Source organism: Solanum stenotomum, chromosome 8 (assembly GCF_019186545.1).
Source record: "Solanum stenotomum isolate F172 chromosome 8, ASM1918654v1, whole genome shotgun sequence".
In the NCBI taxonomy this organism is placed as follows: domain Eukaryota; kingdom Viridiplantae; phylum Streptophyta; class Magnoliopsida; order Solanales; family Solanaceae; genus Solanum; species Solanum stenotomum.
This window is the reverse complement of record NC_064289.1, coordinates 11,742,920-11,760,676: the sequence shown is the minus strand read 5'-3', so window position 1 is coordinate 11,760,676 and position 17,757 is coordinate 11,742,920. Positions and strand designations below refer to the sequence as shown.

Below are 17,757 nucleotides of genomic sequence, written 5' to 3'. Positions count from 1 at the left end.
TATCGATTTGTAAACATTCTAAATCGTTATGGAACCATTAAGATATTGACTTATCGACTATTAATTATTGATTGATTGATTTAACAATTAAGATTTGACACAAAAAAAATCATTAAAAATCTTAGAAACAAAGGTGACAAACCATAGGATGATATTTTTCCACTTAGCACCAACATCACTTTTATATATAGAGAGAGAGAAATTCTTGCATGGAGTGAATTATAGAGTAGTGAAATATTAATTGATGTAAAACATGTGATATAGTGATTATAATATTTAAGTTTTAATGGTTAAATGATGGCAAAATGTGTCATAGTAATTACATTACAAAAAAAAAAAAACTTACATAAATATGATATATTAAGAAAATATTTACCATTTATAATGATAATATTTTTTTCACTTGATCACTTTTAATACATTTATAATACAGTTTTAATATATATTACAGAGAACAATTTATACAATACATATAATACAAGTTTTTTTTATTGATAATACATTTATCACACATTTTAATACATTAATAATACAATGTGTCAATTTCTTACCAAACAAGCATAATATATTTTAAAATAGATTTAATACATATATATTGCATACATAATTCACTGTTAATACATATGACTGATTTATCATAGTTTTGTTATATATTGCTATAAATAATAATAAATAAAAAATATCGCTAAAATCAGTAATTATTTATTAAAAGATATTCATTCAAGTAATTTTTTCTAAAAAAAATGGCTACTTCCAACGCTGATTACATAAGTTACACCGTAGTGTGCTCACGTTTTTCGTTGATAAAAACCTTTATTAAGATACGGTGTTCCAAAGTAATNCCACTTTTTCTTTTATAGTTGTCCCTAATTACTTGTCCATTTTAACAAATCAAGAAAGGACAATTTTTTTTACCTATTATACCCTCAATTAAATGACTAATTACTTTGAAAAATGTAAAACTTTTCATCCACTTCATAATTAATAGGGATAAAATGGTAAACTCACTATGTCGTTAATTGATTTCTTAATAAATGTGTCAATTTAAAAGTGGACAAGTAATTAGGGACAGAGGGAGTAATATTAAAGTCTTAATGGTTAAATGATGGCAAAATGTGTCATAGTAATTACATAAATGACATTAAAAAAATGGCTACTTTCAACACTAACTAATACAAATTAATCATATTATTTTTATATTAAATATCATAGTGATTACATAAGTTACGCCTCATGTTTTTCTTCAATAAAAACCTTTACTAAGATAGGTGTTCCAAAGTAAATATTTGACATAAGAACAATAGTAACCACATAAATAATAAGTCAGTGAACCTTCCTATGATGAAAATATATCTTTTGTGATTGTATTTTTATCATAAAAAAATAAAAATTAGTATAATTAATTTCACTAAAAGGTCATAATTGCATTCCTTAATTAACTTTTGAATTCTTTCATTAAAACCATATTTAACTCCCAAAATTAAAATAACAAATGTCAAACGATTAATTTAAATTACCAAACTTTAATTCCTTGATTAATAAACTTATTTAAGATTTCAACTTATTTCATATGTCAAATAAATAAAGACAAATCACTTTAATGCAGTTGACTTTCACAATTAAGAATATGAACATATGGTAACACTCGTTGGGATGGCAATAGGGCGGTGCGGGGTGTGGTGGGGCGAGTTGAGCCTAATCCATAAAAAATTTAATCCGTTCCGCATAATATTTTTTTCATTTTTAACCTGCTCTGCATGATTTTTTTTATATTTTCTTTTTCTAGTTACGTTTGATACTAAAAATAAAATTCATAAAAATAAATTCATTCATTCATTAAGTTGTATTAATTTAATAGGATAGTGAGTTAAAATTTTCGTTTTTAGAGGTCAATTGGGAAACATGTAAGAAATTAAATTATTTTTTATTGAACCATTTTCATTTACAATCTTGAATATTTTAGTAGCTTTAGAGAAATTATTTTAATAAATAATGTTCTATCACTCTTATAGCATGTAAAAAATTAAAATTAAGTTTAAACCTACATAAAATTACATAAACTCGCAGCCCACCCCGCTCCACATTAATTTTTTAAAAAACTCTCTTCAACCCGCCCTGCACAATCTTTCACCCGTTCCGCCCCACATAGCCTTAAATCCGCCCACCCCGCATCCGCCCCGCCCCACTGCCATCCCTAAACACTTGAACCTTATTGTGAAAAGAAAGTTTAATACCTTATACATTTTGATAATCATTCTCCAAACACTCGGGTCGTTTTAAAGCTAGATAGAATTATGCAGATATTAGTAACACATACATTAGTTATCAGACAATTTATTTATTATTTTATGCAAAATTTAATTATTCGTGTATTTATTATTCCACTTATTATCCTACATAAAATAATAAATAAATTTCTTCATAACTTATACATGTACTTCCTCTATTTCAATTTATTGCCCTACTTTAACTTATCTAAAATTTAGGAAAGTAAGAAAGACTTTCAAATCTTGTGGTCATAAACTAGAGATATATCAAATGTACTAAAATGTCTATTAAATTTGTGGCCTTAATCATGTTATGTAAAAAGTCATATTTAAAAACTTGTCAAAATTGTATAAAAAAACCTTCTTTTTGAAATGGACTAAAAAGAAAAGTAAAACAAACAAATTGAAACGGAAGAAGTATGAGTTAACTGAATTTATAAATTGCAAATCAAACACTATATTGATTTCATACCATCAATAACTTACCTCCCAGCATGCTAAGTTGCTAACAAACATAGTGTTACTTATGCGAGAATTAAATTATACTAGCATAACACACCTCCAAATCAGCTACCAAATAATCCGCCTAGTGTTTGGGACATACAAACTTAGTTGAGTAGAAGATGAACAAGATCAAATTGAATCAATTTTTATAACACAACTTGTGTTTGAAATGACAAAAGTAATTCTCCAGGCCAAAAATTTGGTGTTCTATAAGTATGTTGAAAGTTGAATGGAGAGTAAAGCGCTAACTACCATTTCAAAAACCAATAAATTAACACAAACACACATAAACACAAAAGAAACGAAAATGCTTTATCAAGAACCATCGAACTCTCAAGGAGATCATTCAGCTTACGATTCTCATGCTTTGATTTCTTCTGATCTTTTTTAGCCTTTTGTTCAGCAGCAACCCGAGCAGCACGATCCATCTTTAGTTGCTTTTCTAGCCTCTGCATTTTCTCCTCGAACTTCGATTCTACCTGTCAAACACATAAACATTGGTCCATAAAATGGAACAACACATATGGACTATGGCGTGTGTTTTTGTTATTGTTGATCCATAAACAGGCCAAAAGGCACACATAATGTAAGCAAAAGGGGATGTAATAATAACAAGGTTACAATTACCATTTCAGTTATACGACTAAATTGCTCCTCATGGGATCTCTGCATTTGGTCCTTCAATTCTTTTATGTCTTGCTCAACATTTGCCTTCTGATCATGAAAATTCATCGCTCCTTCCTGTAAATGAGATCGAGGAGATGATAACAAAGGTTTTAACGTCACTTGACGAGTTAAAAAGGAATAATGTTAAATGGAATTGAACAAATTAGTAACTGTAAGTAAGGTAAAACCTTAAATTTCTTGAACAAATTGTTGGTATAAGGCATTCCATCATTCTCTTCCACAACCAAGTTAACTTCGAAAAGAAGCTCTCTTAATTGCTCAGCTCTCTTAATTTGGTTTTGAGTCTTGTTGTCAAAAAGCACAACCCTATTTTCACACATAGCAAGAGTTTCCTGTAACGACAATACAAATAATTTATCAGTGGAACAATCATAATACATATTCTCTGATAGATCGAGATAAAAGCCTTTGAATAGATGAATGCATCTTCTAAAAGGCAATAAAGACATGATTTTATAAAATCTCTACATGTAACATAATCTTACATTCAACGGCTCAGGGCAGTCGGAACCTAAGTAATCATCCAAAGTCACATCATGATCTTCAAGATCATCTCCACCAGTGAATACCACAATCATATAGTCACTGATTTTTCCACCGAAGAACTCTTGAAAACTCTGGACAGCTGCTTGTTGTTCTTTTGAAAAGCGATTTCTTACAGAAAGAACTAAAAGAACAGCATGGATGCCATCTTCAGCCAAATCAACGCATCTAAGAAATTCATTCCTAACAACTTCTGGAGCAGCTGAAAAATCAAACAGTCCTGCGCGCAATTCCCACAATCTTATTAACTATCAGTAACTCTAGTTATGAGAATTTACTCTGTATTAGGGACTTCCCCTGTATGCACATTGTAGTTCCCTTGATTTAATAAAAGGGGAAGATTGCTCTACGTACCAGGCGTGTCAATCACATGTAGTATTTGGTCATTTGGCAGATTAGTTCTTTGATGCTCACAAGTAGATGTTACACCAGCAGAATGAGGCATCGACCTGAATACATTTCTTCCAACAATGCTATTTCCTGTCGAACTCTTACCATCTCCAGCGCATCCAATTAAAACTAGTGTTCGAGATTCAGTTTTATCAAATTCCCAACCATCAATTGATGTTCCACATCCGCCCATCTTATCTTACTGATAAATCAAATTGCCAAAAATCAAAGGGCTCATCAAGTCATTCAAAAAGAGATATCTAATTATCTATATACCTCGATTACACGAGTTATCTGCTATAACATATAAAGGTAACCTGATACTAAAAGTCATTAATGATGCTAAAGAAATACAATAAAAGGCGCAAAATCAACCATCAGAAAAATAGAGGAACAACTTTTAGAGGAGTGCTAAAGTCTTTACCGTATCATTAAATTCAATGTTGTTAAAGGCTTTTAAGGATATATATAAAGAGTGTTAATTGTCGCTAAAAATACATAGTGCATTCCACACTAATTTTTTTCTCCCCTCCCAACACAGCTCATCCACACCCTCCATAGCCCCCATCCTCAACACCCTACCTCCACCCTCACCCCATAGTGTTTGAATAGATTATGTACATGCTTTTGAGATAATATTTTCTGCGTGCCTACTTACCAAACATAAAAAATAAGAAAAGAAAATCAGTTAATTTTATTTTTGTGAAAGTAAAAATCTTTTTGCAAGAAGGGGAAACATCTTATTTGCTACTGTAAAATCTATAGAATGGATTTACAGCATATAAGTAATAGGCTGCAATTTCAAGTAATACATACTAAAAGTACGGAACTAGCCAGAAGCTAAGTTTCTCGGACTCTCCAAAAAATATTGGAGCACTTGCATCGGATTCTTCAAAAATACACTATTTTAAAGGATCTGTCACACACTCAATCATCGATGACATCTTTGAAGAGTCCAAGCAACCTAGTCTAGAAGTACTATAAGGCTAGTTGTGGTGTGGTGTTAAAAAAAAAAAACAAATATGTACATTGTAATAAGATGCAGAGCATAGAACATAACTCAGTAGATCATATTCTTGAAACCATGCATGTTAAACATATTTATTAATCAAGAAACGGGAAGTAAAAATATAAAAATAAGTACTATGAAGAAGTAAGAGGAAATAGTGTATTTTTTAACCCAAAAACGAAAAGAAAAACTAGCTTAATACCTTTTCTGCAGAAAAAAAAACTGCACTTGAATTTTTTGGAGAAATTGAGAGACTAAAGAAGATACGTGCAGTAAATAAACTTTTCTAGGTTACAGAGCAGCCTGGCCCTTGACAATCTATAAATAGACCACTTTTATTTGAATTTTTAATATTTATTTTGTCCTTTAATAATAGCCACGCTTTGTTTTTATGTGAACGACTGATTTTTTCACCTTATTTTTTCAAATTCACTTCTTGCTTTTTTTTCTCTCCCATTCAAGTTTTAGGATTTCTATAATTTTGCCTTAAATATTTCTATTAGAGATCAATTACAATAATAACTCTTCACAATAAATAATTCCTCAAATCACATAAAATCTTATTTATATTGATTATCTGCATAATAAATACTCATAAATTAAAAAAACTTGATTTAGATATAAAAAAGAAGATTTCCTCCCTCATTCAAGTTTTAGGATTTCTATTTTTTTTTTATGTTAAATAGCTTTATTAGAGATCAATTACATAACTCTTCACAATAAGTAATTCCTCAAATCACACAAAATCTTTTTTATATTGATTATCATCATAAAATAAATATAAATTTTTTAAAAAAATTGATTTAGCTAATTTACTTTTTTTACAAAATTACCCTTGCTGAAGACGTGTTTGCTTCAACCTCCAATACAACGACTAGAAAAGCAATTCGAGGAGAACTTCAACTACTACGTTACTAGCTATTCCTCTCGGTATGAAAGGGTATTTTATCATTTTACAACACTTTTAACCTTGTCTTTTCGAACCCTTTCTTCATTTTTTTCAAGTACATATTTATATGAGTGATCCTAGTATAGGTTGATTTGATTAAAGAGATCGAAAATAGTACTTTAGGATTCATTATGTGTCTAAATACTTTGTAAAACGTTATGCCAACGTAAAATTTAGTCATGTTTGGTAAATAAAAACACAGTACATATTTTAGTAATATAAGATCATATTATTATGGAACATGAGCATATCAAGATCCATGAAAGTAACAATGTTTGTTAGAGAGATGTTATATGAAAAAATAAAGCAAATACATGTCCTGCTACATTTTCACTCTCCCAATAACCCTCTTTGTACAAACTTAGTTGAGTAGAGATGAAAAGAAGCAAAATATGATGAAAGTTCAATACATATAATCCATCTCTTTGACAAACAATATAATCCAAGAGCAGAACGGTACTAAATAAACGAAATGAAAAAACATCCAGCAACTATTGTCAGTTTCACAAAATGCAAAATAGGAGTCCAAACATAAGCTAGTTATGGTACCTTCAAAACATACACATTTGACATTCCCCATATCTTAACTTACAAAATATTACACCGATCACGGAGCTCATTAATTTCCCTACGGGAGCTCTCAAGTTGATCTTTCAGTTCACGACTCTCATTCTTTGATTTCTCTTGAGCTTTTTTTGCTTTTTGTTCAGCCTCAAGCCTAGCAGAAAGTTCCTTCTCTAATCGCTTCTCAAGTTGATCTTTCAGTTCACGACTCTCATTCTCTGATTTCTCTTGAGCTTTTTTAGCATTTTGTTCAGCCGCAAGCCTAGCAGAACGTTCCTCCTCTAATCGCTTCTCAAGTTGATCTTTCAGCTCACGACTCTCATTCTCTGATTTCTCTTGAGCTTCTTTAGCATTTTGTTCAGCCGCAAGCCTAGCAGAACGTTCCTCCTCTAATTGCTTATCTAGCCTTTGTATGGTCTCATTGAGCTTCGACTCTACCTGTCAAAAACATAAACATTGTTCCATAAAACGGTACAACATGGACTGCCAAAATTTGTTTAAGTTGAGGCATAGTTTTTGTTATTGTTAGGTCCATAACCACGATGTATTTTGAAATTCTTTCTAGTAACGAAAGCAAAGGGAGCTTAACAATGATATCACAATTACCATTTCAGTTATTCGTCTAATTTGCTCTTCATGAGATCTCTGCACTTGGTCCTTCAATCCATCTATGTCTTCCTTAGAATGTCCTAATGAAGAATCAACCTTTTCCTTCTGATCATGAAAATTTAAAGCTCGTTAAATGAGATCGAAGATGACAACAAAAGGTTCTAAACCATTCAATTCTATAATGTCAAATGGAATCGAACTAATTATTAAGTGGTAATTAAGATCAAACCTTGAATTCCTTGAACAAATCGTTCGTATATGGTTTTCCACCATTCTTTTCCACAACTAAATTCACTTGTTCAAGAAGCTCTTTTAGTTGATCTGCTTTCTTGATTGGGTCTTTAGTCCTATTATCGAAAAGCACTACCCTATTTTGACATATAGCAAGCACTTCCTGTAATGACAATCCAAATAATTAATCTACGGAACAAAAATAAGCCTTTAAACATTATAAGATTTCTACATGATGTGATTTTACCTGCAAAGGCTCAGGGCAGTCGGTGCCTAAGTAAGCATCCAAAGTCACATCTTGGTCTTCAAGATCATCTCCACCAGTGAATACCACAATCATGTAGTCACTAATTTTGTTACCAAAAAAATGTTGAAAACTCTCGATAGCTGCTTGATGTTCTCTTGAAAAGCGAGTTCTTACAGAAAGAACTAATAGAACAGCATGAAGGTCTCAAAATGCTTCCGCCATTAATGTAGCTTGAGCTTACAAGCTAAGTATGAAATCTAACATGGTATCAGAGCAGCGTTGACTGGAATTACACGCTCAAACAAATAGATTCTTCAATTGCGAATAGAAATGGCTGGAAACTTAGAAACAGAACCAGCTGAAGATAACACACATCCATTGTTTGTTCACCCGTCAGATACTCCAGGATCGGTGTTGATTCCCACAAAATTGACTGGATCTGAAAATTACGGGTTATGGAGACGATCTATGACGATAGCCTTGCAAGCAAAAAGGAAATTGGGATTTGTTAACGGGACCTGTAGGAAGGAGCAATTCGGTACTGATCTACATGAAGATTGGGAGACTTGTAATGCAATTGTTTTATCTTGGATTATGAACACAGTTTCTACGCATCTTCTCAGTGGGATTGTGTATTCGTCAAATGCACATCTGGTATGGGAGGATCTGAAGGAGAGGTTCGATAAAGTCAATAGAATTCGAATTTTTCAGTTACATCGAGAGATCGCGATGATATCGCAAGGAACTGATTCTATAGCTACGTATTTTACAAGGCTAAGAGAACTTTGGGCTGAATATGATGATCTGGTTCCCACACCTGGGTGTGATTGCGTGAAATCTAGGGATTACATTGAACACCTTCAGGGCCAGAGATTACTGCAATTTCTTAGTGGTTTGAATGATTCTTATGAGCAAGTACGCAGACAATTATTGCTCAAAACTATTGAACCATCACTAAATCAAGCGTATGCCATGATTAGTGAGGATGAGAGTCAAAGATCATGTCCTTTTCCAGCTATTGGAGGAAAGAGTGAACATCTTGCCATGCAAATCAATAGAGGACAACCATATAGGGGTAAAAAGCCTTTTGTCAAGTGCGATCATTGTGGACGAGGAGGACATGTAAAAGGAGACTGCTACTGGTTGGTTGGTCGTCCAGAGGAGCAAAAGGGGACTCCTGATGATGACTCCAGGAAAAGGAACTATGCAGCAAACAATAACAAAAAGCCATACAACTCGCAATTTCAGAGACAAAAGAACTTTAATGCAAATAATGTTGTAAGTGATGATAGGAGACACTATGCAACTGAAAATGAAGGGAGTTGCTCAATGAAGAATGGAGCTGGTGATCAGGTTTTCACAGATGAACAGTACAAACAATTGCAGCAGTTATATGGGAGAAATGCTCCTTTGTTTTCAGATGAACAGTACAGACAAATTCAGGAGATGATGAATGATAAGAAGGAACACACAAATCAGCACAATCTGGCAGGTACTGTTACATCTCTATTATCTGCATTCTCTTCAAAGGAATGGATCATAGATTCTGGTGCCACTCATCACATTGCATCTAATCTGGACATGTTAAAGGATTCGATGGAGATTAATTGTTCTAGTAATCAACAGGTTCACTTGCCAAATGGTGAAAAATCTAAAATCACTCATACAGGAATTGCTGAGTTCCTAGAAGGGCTGCGAGTTGACAATGTTTTATGTGTCCCGGACTTCAAATACAACTTGATATCAGTTTCCAAACTAACCAAGAGCCTATCCTGCTCTGTCACTTTCTTTCCTGACTTTTGTATATTTCAGGATCTTTACAATGGCAAGGTGAGGGGGATTGGTAAAGAGGAAGGAGGCTTGTACATTGTCAAGTCTCATGATGTGTGCTCAACCAATAGTACTAAATTGTCTTCAGATAAGGCTGAACTTTGGCACCAAAGACTAGGTCATCCATCTTTACAAGTCATGCAGAAACTTGGGTTGACTCAGAAAATAAATTCCACAGCAGATTGTCCAATATGTCCATTGGCTAAGCAGAGTAGATTGGTATTTCCAACTAGCTTCTCTAGAAGTAACTCTCCTTTAGATTTGATACATCTTGATGTATGGGGTCCTTACAAGACTCCTACTCATGATAGAAAAAGTTTTTTTCTCTCTATTGTGGATGACTGTACAAGATATACTTGGATTCATATGTTGCAAATGAAAAGTGATGTTATCACTGTTTTGAAGAATTTTCTGTCATTCATTAAAACTCAGTTTAATGCTTGTTTAAAGACAGTTAGATCAGATAATGGGACAGCATTTTTTAACAAACAGTGTCATGATTTGTTTACATCTTATGGTATTGTCCATCAAAGCAGTTGTGTCTACACTCCACAGCAGAATGGAGTGGTTGAAAGAAAGCATAGACACATCTTAAATGTTGCCAGAGCTTTAAAGTTTCAAGCTCATATCCCTTCTAGATACTGGGGTGAATGTGTAGAGGGTGCTGTCTATCTTATTAACAGACTGCCTACTGAAGTTTTAAAAGGTAAAACACCTTATGAGATGTTGTATCAAAAGGTGCCTTCTTTGGATCATCTAAGAGTATTTGGTTGTTTGTGTTATGCTGCCAATTTACTGAAATCAGACAAGTTTGATGCAAGGTCCAGACCATCAATTTTCCTTGGGTATTCTTCTACTCAAAAGGGTTACAAGTTACTTGATTGTACTACCAAACAGTTTTTTGTAAATAGAGATGTTGTTTTCAAGGAGCATCTATTTCCTTTTGCTTCCACCCTTCCCACATCATCTGATGCTAGGGGGAGTACACCACTAGATCATGCAGATGATCATGCAGATGATGTGTATTGTGTGCCTCTTGAGGAAGAAATGGAACCAGATATTGCAGAAGACAATGATAATCATGATGATGCAGAGGTGAATGATGATGCAGATGTGAATGATGTAACACAAAATGATAGCTTGATTCAAGAGCATGCTGAGGTGACTGATGAAGAAAGAGTTGAGCCCTTATTAAGGAGATCTGGGAGAACTACAAGACCTCCTTTGTGGCATGAAGACTATGTGACAGCTAAAGGCAAGGAGAGTTCATTATATCCCATTTCAAATTATATGACATATCACAGGTTATCAACTAAGTGCAGAAAGATATTGGCCAGTTTTTCAACAACAACAGAACCAACTAACTTTCAGGAGGCTTCCAAGGATGAAGGATGGGTGTCAGCAATGAAGCAGGAGATTAAAGCCTTAGAAGATAACAATACTTGGGAAATAGTTGATTTACCAAGAGGAAAAAGTGCTATTGGATCAAAGTGGGTATACAAGATAAAGTATCAAGCCAATGGGGAGATAGAAAGACTTAAGGCAAGGCTAGTAGCAAAAGGATATAGTCAAAAGGAAGGAATTGATTATCATGAAACCTTTTCACCTGTGACCAAGATGGTCACAGTTAGATCAGTGATTGCACTGGCAGCATCAAAAGGCTGGAATTTGTTTCAAATGGATGTATACAATGCATTCTTGCAAGGGGATTTGAATGAAGAAGTGTATATGGAACTTCCTCAAGGTTTCAAAAGGCAGGGGGAAACCAAAGTTTGCAAACTGAATAAGTCATTATATGGCTTAAAACAAGCATCAAGACAATGGAATATCAAGTTATCAGAAGCATTAGTGGATGCAGGGTACTGCCAAAGCAAGTATGATTACTCAATGTTCACTAAAAGGAGGCAAGATGAAATTGTGATAGTATTGGTGTATGTGGATGATTTACTGATCACAGGAAGCAATGAAGCTCTCATACAAGAAACAAAAGAAGCTCTGCACAAAAGGTTCAAGGTCAAAGACTTAGGAGAGCTACGATTTTTTCTGGGAATAGAGGTGTTGAGATCCAGTAAAGGGATACTCTTGAATCAAAGAAAATATGTATTGGAGATGATATCTGAGTTGGGGCTAGGAGGTACAAAACCAGTGAGTACTCCTATGGATATAAATCAGAAATTCACTTCAGTAAACTATGACAATTGCACTGGGAATAGCACTGATGAGTTGTTAGAAAATGTAACTGGATATCAAAGGTTAATTGGTAGGTTATTATATTTGACAATAACCAGGCCTGACATAAGTTTTGTGGTGCAGACTCTTAGTCAGTTTATGCAAGCACCTAAGAAATCACACTGGGATGCAGCAATCAGAGTTGTGAAATATTTGAAGCAACAACCAGGTTTAGGAATCATGATGAGCAGTGATGGAGTTGAGTCTTTAAGCTGTTTTTGTGATGCTGACTGGGCTGCATGCCCTAACACCAGAAGATCTGTGACAGGGTTCTTGATTAAGTTTGGGAAGTCATTAGTATCATGGAAATCAAAGAAACAACATACAGTGTCCAGAAGCTCTGCAGAAGCAGAGTACAGAAGCTTAGCTGCTGCAACATCCGAGATTGTTTGGCTGCTGGGATTGTTTAGTGAGTTGGGAGTTGAAATGAAGAAACCTGTGGATGTATATTGTGATAGCAAGGCTGCCATTCAGATTGCAGCAAATCCAATTTTTCATGAACGCACCAAACATATAGAGATAGATTGTCATTTTGTTAGGGATAAAATCAAGGAAGGCAAAGTGCAGACTCAACATGTTGGAACAAGAGATCAACAAGCAGACTTACTCACAAAAGGCCTTGGAAGAAATCAACATGTGTATTTGTTAAACAAGCTGGGAGTGCTTGATCTTTTACACCCTCCAGCTTGAGGGGGAGTATTGAAGCTAGTTAGTTAAGCTGACACATATATGTTAATTAGTTGTTAGCTGTAGTTAGTGGAAGTAGAAAGTCGGTTAGACNAGGGCAGTCGGTGCCTAAGTAAGCATCCAAAGTCACATCTTGGTCTTCAAGATCATCTCCACCAGTGAATACCACAATCATGTAGTCACTAATTTTGTTACCAAAAAAATGTTGAAAACTCTCGATAGCTGCTTGATGTTCTCTTGAAAAGCGAGTTCTTACAGAAAGAACTAGTAGAACAGCATGAAGGCCATCTTTAGCCAAATCAATGCACTTAACAATTTCATTTCCAATCATTTCTGTATCATCTGAAAAATCAAACAAACCTGCAATTCCCACAATCTTAACTTCCAATAATCGATGTCACAAAGAAGTATCAATTTTTTTTTCTATAAAAAAAACTAAAACATAAAAGCTTTCCATGAGTTGTAATAATCAAACACATAAATAGATTTGGTATGTATATGTACCAGGCGTGTCGATCACATCTAGTATTTGTCCATTTGGCAATTGGGTACTTTGAACCTCACAAGTAGCTGTAACTCCAGTAGATTGAGGTATTGACCTAAATATCTTTTTCCCAAGAATGTTATTGCCAGTCGAACTCTTTCCATCACCAGTACGTCCAATTAGAACCACTGTCCGAGCTTCATTGTTGTTGAATTCCCAATCCTCACTTAAAATTGCACTTCCACCCATCTTATCTTGCTGAATCAAATCACCTAAAATAAAAAGGGCTCAAATCAGGGTTAATATGATGTTGGATCAAGTCATATATGTCGCCAGTACACTATCAAGTCATCCAAAAAAAAAAGCTTCTTACACTAATCATACATATAACTTAATACTAATACTAAACAAGAAAAATTTCATGATATTAGAGAAATACAATAACCAACAGAAAGGTAGAGGCTTTCACTGTTAGTTTGTGTTTGGTATGGACTATGGAAGAATATATTTGCATGTTAATTGATCAAAATATGTTACTAAAAATGAAGAAAATGATTTTCCTAACGAATATTGAGACAACGAGTAGCATTCACAACACACCCTAACCTCTTACCCCCGAAGTCTTTGAACAATATTTACTCATGCCGTCTTTCTTTGAACAATATTTACTGCCGACTTACCAAACACTAAAAATTGAGTAGTACATATTAAGATGACAGAGTATATACTATGGAACTAGTACTAATTAAGTATAATGCAAGATATGGATAGTCTATAGTGTTAAAATAACACAAATATTTATTACTATGACTATATGATTTTGAAGGGAAAAAAAAATCATCAGATCATATTTCTGAAGCAGTAAGAGGAAATAGTATAATACTTAATTAATACCTTTTTTGCTGCTCTTAGGAAAATAGTCTGCAGTTGAAGCTTAAAGAGAGAGTGATGAAGATATGTTGAGACTTGAGAGTAACTAAGATAAATAAAGCCTTTCTTGGGTAACGAGCAGCCTGTGCTTGATGAAAAGACACTTGAAAGGTTTTCCCCCTGCCTTTACATTTTCCAAAAACGTTTCATTTCCACTTGAAAGTCGCACTTTAGGCCTCATGATCACTCTCCTTCACTTAGCCATAATTAATTAACCATAATAATTTAATTATCATTAAATATACTTTTTATAAATCTTCCTTTTACTAGAGTATTTTATTTTTGTCAACTGGAGTACAAAACTTCTTCCATTTTAATTATCGTTTTTACCGATTCAAATTATTTTTAAAAAAAATAAAACAAAATATAATTTACTAAATCATTCTTATTTAATAAAAAGTAGACTAAATTTTCTTTTAATATTGAACATACTTATCTAATGTTAAAAATGCCATTATGATATAATTACCGGGACACCAGTAGATATTGGGCAATTGGCTCTGCAATAATCAAAGAACTCATAGGCACAAGCCAAATGAAAATGCACATCCTTTGGCCCAAAAGTGGTCACTCAAACGCTCTTTGTCGAAAAATTATATTGTGCATAGATCATGTATAAAGTCAAAAACAACTTTTTAAAGATATATACTGGAAGCCCTTCCCTTAGTAACAGTCTTATTCACAAAATGGAAGAGGATGAAATCAAAGAGAGTGCAAACATAACCTCAAAACAAATTTAGCTAAAGTACTTCCAAAACATACACATTCCCCATATCTTTACTTCCAAAATGTTGCAGTTTTGCAGCATCCTATCTCGGACCTCCTTAGTCTCCTTTCGAGACCTCTCAAGGAGATCTTTTAGCTTTCGATTCTCATCCTTGAATTTCTTATGAGCTTTTTTCGCCTTTTGTTCAGCCACACGCCTAGCAGCGTGCTCCTACTCTAATTGCTTTTCTAGATTTTGTTTGGTGTCCTTCAGCTTAAATTTTACCTGTCCAATACATAAACATTGGCCCAACAATGGAAAAACATTGACTGTTAGAATTTATTAATCAAGTTGATGGTAAAGTTTTTGTTATCATTGCTTCATAAACAGGCCAGTACTCTACATAATTTCATATATAAACAATCACAATTATATACCACTTCAGTTATTCGTCTAATTTGCTCCTCATGGGACCTCTGCATTTGGTCCTTCAACTCTTTTATGTCTTCCTCAGAGTACCCCGCTGAGGAATCAACGTTTGCCTTCTGAGTACGAAAATTTGTAGCTCCTTCTTGTAAATGAGAACGAAGGATCTAATCCCACTCGATAAACAAAATGGAATAATGTTTAAATAGAATCCAGACAATTAGTAAATGATAAATAAGTTCAAACCTTCAATTCCTTGAACAAATTGTATGTATATGGTTTATAACCATTCTTTTCCCCAACCAAATTAACTTGGAAAAGAAGGTCTTTCATTTGCGTCCTTAGTTTTGTTGTCAAACTGCGCTAGTCGATTTTGGCACATTGCAAGAGTTTTCTGTAACGAAAATCCAAATAATTTACCTGTGTAACATACATTAATAAGATCATCTCTACATTCAATGGTTCAGGGCAGTCGGCCTAAGTAAGCATCCAATGTTACATCATGATCTTCCAGATCATCTCCACCAGTGAATACCACAATCATGTAGTCAGTAATATCGTTACCGAAGAAATGTTTCAAACTCTGGACGGCTGCTTGTTGTTCTCTTGAAAAGTGACTTCTCACGGAAAGAACTAAAAGAACAGCATGGATGCCATCTTCAGCCAAATCGATGCACTTAACGAGCTCTTTTCCAATAATTTCTAGATCAATGGAAAAATCAAACCACCCTGCAATTCCCACATTGTCATACAGAGTTGTTAAATAATCAAATCATGTACATATTTTAGCAAAGTAGCAACTTTTGTAATAAATAAATTGACTATAATACAGGATAAAGCTTTCCATGATTAAGTATATACAAGATGTTGCAGACATGTAAATGTGCTAAATCAAGCACACATTGTAGTTACATACAATAAATTGCTATGCTATAATATACATACCAGGCGTATCAATCACATTTAGTATTGGTCCATTTGGCAATTGTGCTCTTTGAAGCTCACAGATAGATGTAACACCAGCAGATCGAGGCATCGACCTCATACATGAGGTCTAAAAAAAAATGCAAACATCAAATAATGTGATAACTAAAGCAAAGAAACAACAGGAAGTAAAAGAAATCGAAGGATAAGAAACTATGAGACTAGTACGAATGCTACTGGTATACAAAGAGAAACATGTAACAAGCACCAAGCTGATCCGGCTAAGACAACACACAACTATCTACTAACCTTATTTCCTAAAATAAATGGAACTTGTAAGTAATAGGTTGCAGCTCCAAGTAGTATATACTAACTACTAAGACGATAGCAGGGGCGGATCTATGGAGAAAACTTTCCTAAATCATATGTAAATAATGATAAAGAAATATAAGCGCCCATAAATATTTAAGGGTAGCTTACCAAAAACGTTCACCTGCAATTTTATGAAGATGTCTTTCTGCCTTCCTTTAGGCCACTTGAAAGTCGCAGTTGGAACTTATCATGACTCTTTCTTAATTTTTGAATTATATATTTTTTTTCAAATACGAAAATAGGATGAGAATTATCATTAATTTGCTAGAGATAAATATGCTATTTTAACATATATTTGGGAGATACATTGGCAAATATCCACTAGGACAGTTAATTAAGTTTTAATCACCATCTGAAAACTATTCAGCATATATAAAACATTCTTTAATGTGGAAATAATATTAGGATAACACGAAAAACACTAATATGGTATGTTGAACCCTCGAAACTCCAATGAGTCAAATTCCAGCACAATTTGTTGAGATTTCAAAAATATTTAATCAAGTGACACTCCAGCTCAATATGCAAGGTGAGTATGTGCTAGAGTTCCAATCTGACTTTAAATATATAATTTCCTAGTACAATCATAAAGTTTTTTATATATAAAAATATTATTTTATTAATAATATCTATTTCAAAATTCTGCCATTACTATTGATTTCAAACTTCATAAAAGTATTAGAATTTGAATCTTTACAAATTTAAATTCCATATATCTTTCCTTGAGTTTGAACATATACATTTTGAAATTCCGCACAAGTTTCACTTGTAAAAAAATTCAACCTTAACACCATACGCTGGAATTGTTCCATATTTCAGCTAAAATAATTTTATTTAAATTTTATTTTTTGTATTAAAAATTGGTTATTTTCTCAGGAGATTTTAACGCACTAATCAGGCCTATTTTTTTTTTGTTTTGTTGTGGCCCAATAATCGTTTCTTAATAAAAGGATTATCTGCCGTCATAAGTCAATCTCCTGCAGCCCCACTCTCTCTAGGTTAGCAAAATTGTACGCCATTTATTTTGGCTCTCTACTTGTTTATTATAGTGTAGAAATTTCTACTATCATCTTGCTTTTGTGTGTGTAATTCTGTGAAATATGACATTGTATTATCAGGAATTCCTTATATTTGTTCTTTTGTCGATCAAGCTAAGTAATTATTAAACT

At 33.5% G+C, this 17,757-nt stretch overlaps 2 protein-coding genes and 1 pseudogene across 2 annotated transcripts; all 3 read right to left on the bottom strand.

Annotated features, from left to right (window-relative positions):
• Window positions 1-2,894: 2,894 nt before the first annotated feature.
• Window positions 2,895-4,589, bottom strand: LOC125874244 (immune-associated nucleotide-binding protein 9-like). The gene is made up of 5 exons (XM_049555090.1): window positions 4,356-4,589; window positions 3,944-4,221; window positions 3,626-3,790; window positions 3,399-3,512; window positions 2,895-3,250 (listed from the first exon to the last, which is right to left on the bottom strand). Exons 1-5 carry the CDS (start codon window positions 4,582-4,584, stop codon window positions 3,020-3,022), a joined length of 1,017 nt encoding a protein of 338 aa, XP_049411047.1. The 5' UTR covers window positions 4,585-4,589; the 3' UTR covers window positions 2,895-3,019.
• A 2,239-nt stretch (window positions 4,590-6,828) lies between these two features.
• LOC125872033 (immune-associated nucleotide-binding protein 9-like) lies at window positions 6,829-13,479 on the bottom strand. The gene is made up of 7 exons (XM_049552685.1): window positions 13,251-13,479; window positions 12,855-13,106; window positions 8,001-8,026; window positions 7,750-7,916; window positions 7,520-7,652; window positions 7,284-7,351; window positions 6,829-7,067 (listed from the first exon to the last, which is right to left on the bottom strand). Exons 1-7 carry the CDS (start codon window positions 13,477-13,479, stop codon window positions 6,938-6,940), a joined length of 1,005 nt encoding a protein of 334 aa, XP_049408642.1. The 3' UTR covers window positions 6,829-6,937.
• Window positions 13,480-14,896: 1,417 nt separating this feature from the next.
• LOC125873487 (immune-associated nucleotide-binding protein 9-like) lies at window positions 14,897-16,337 on the bottom strand (annotated as a pseudogene).
• Between the last annotated feature and the right edge of the window lie 1,420 nt (window positions 16,338-17,757).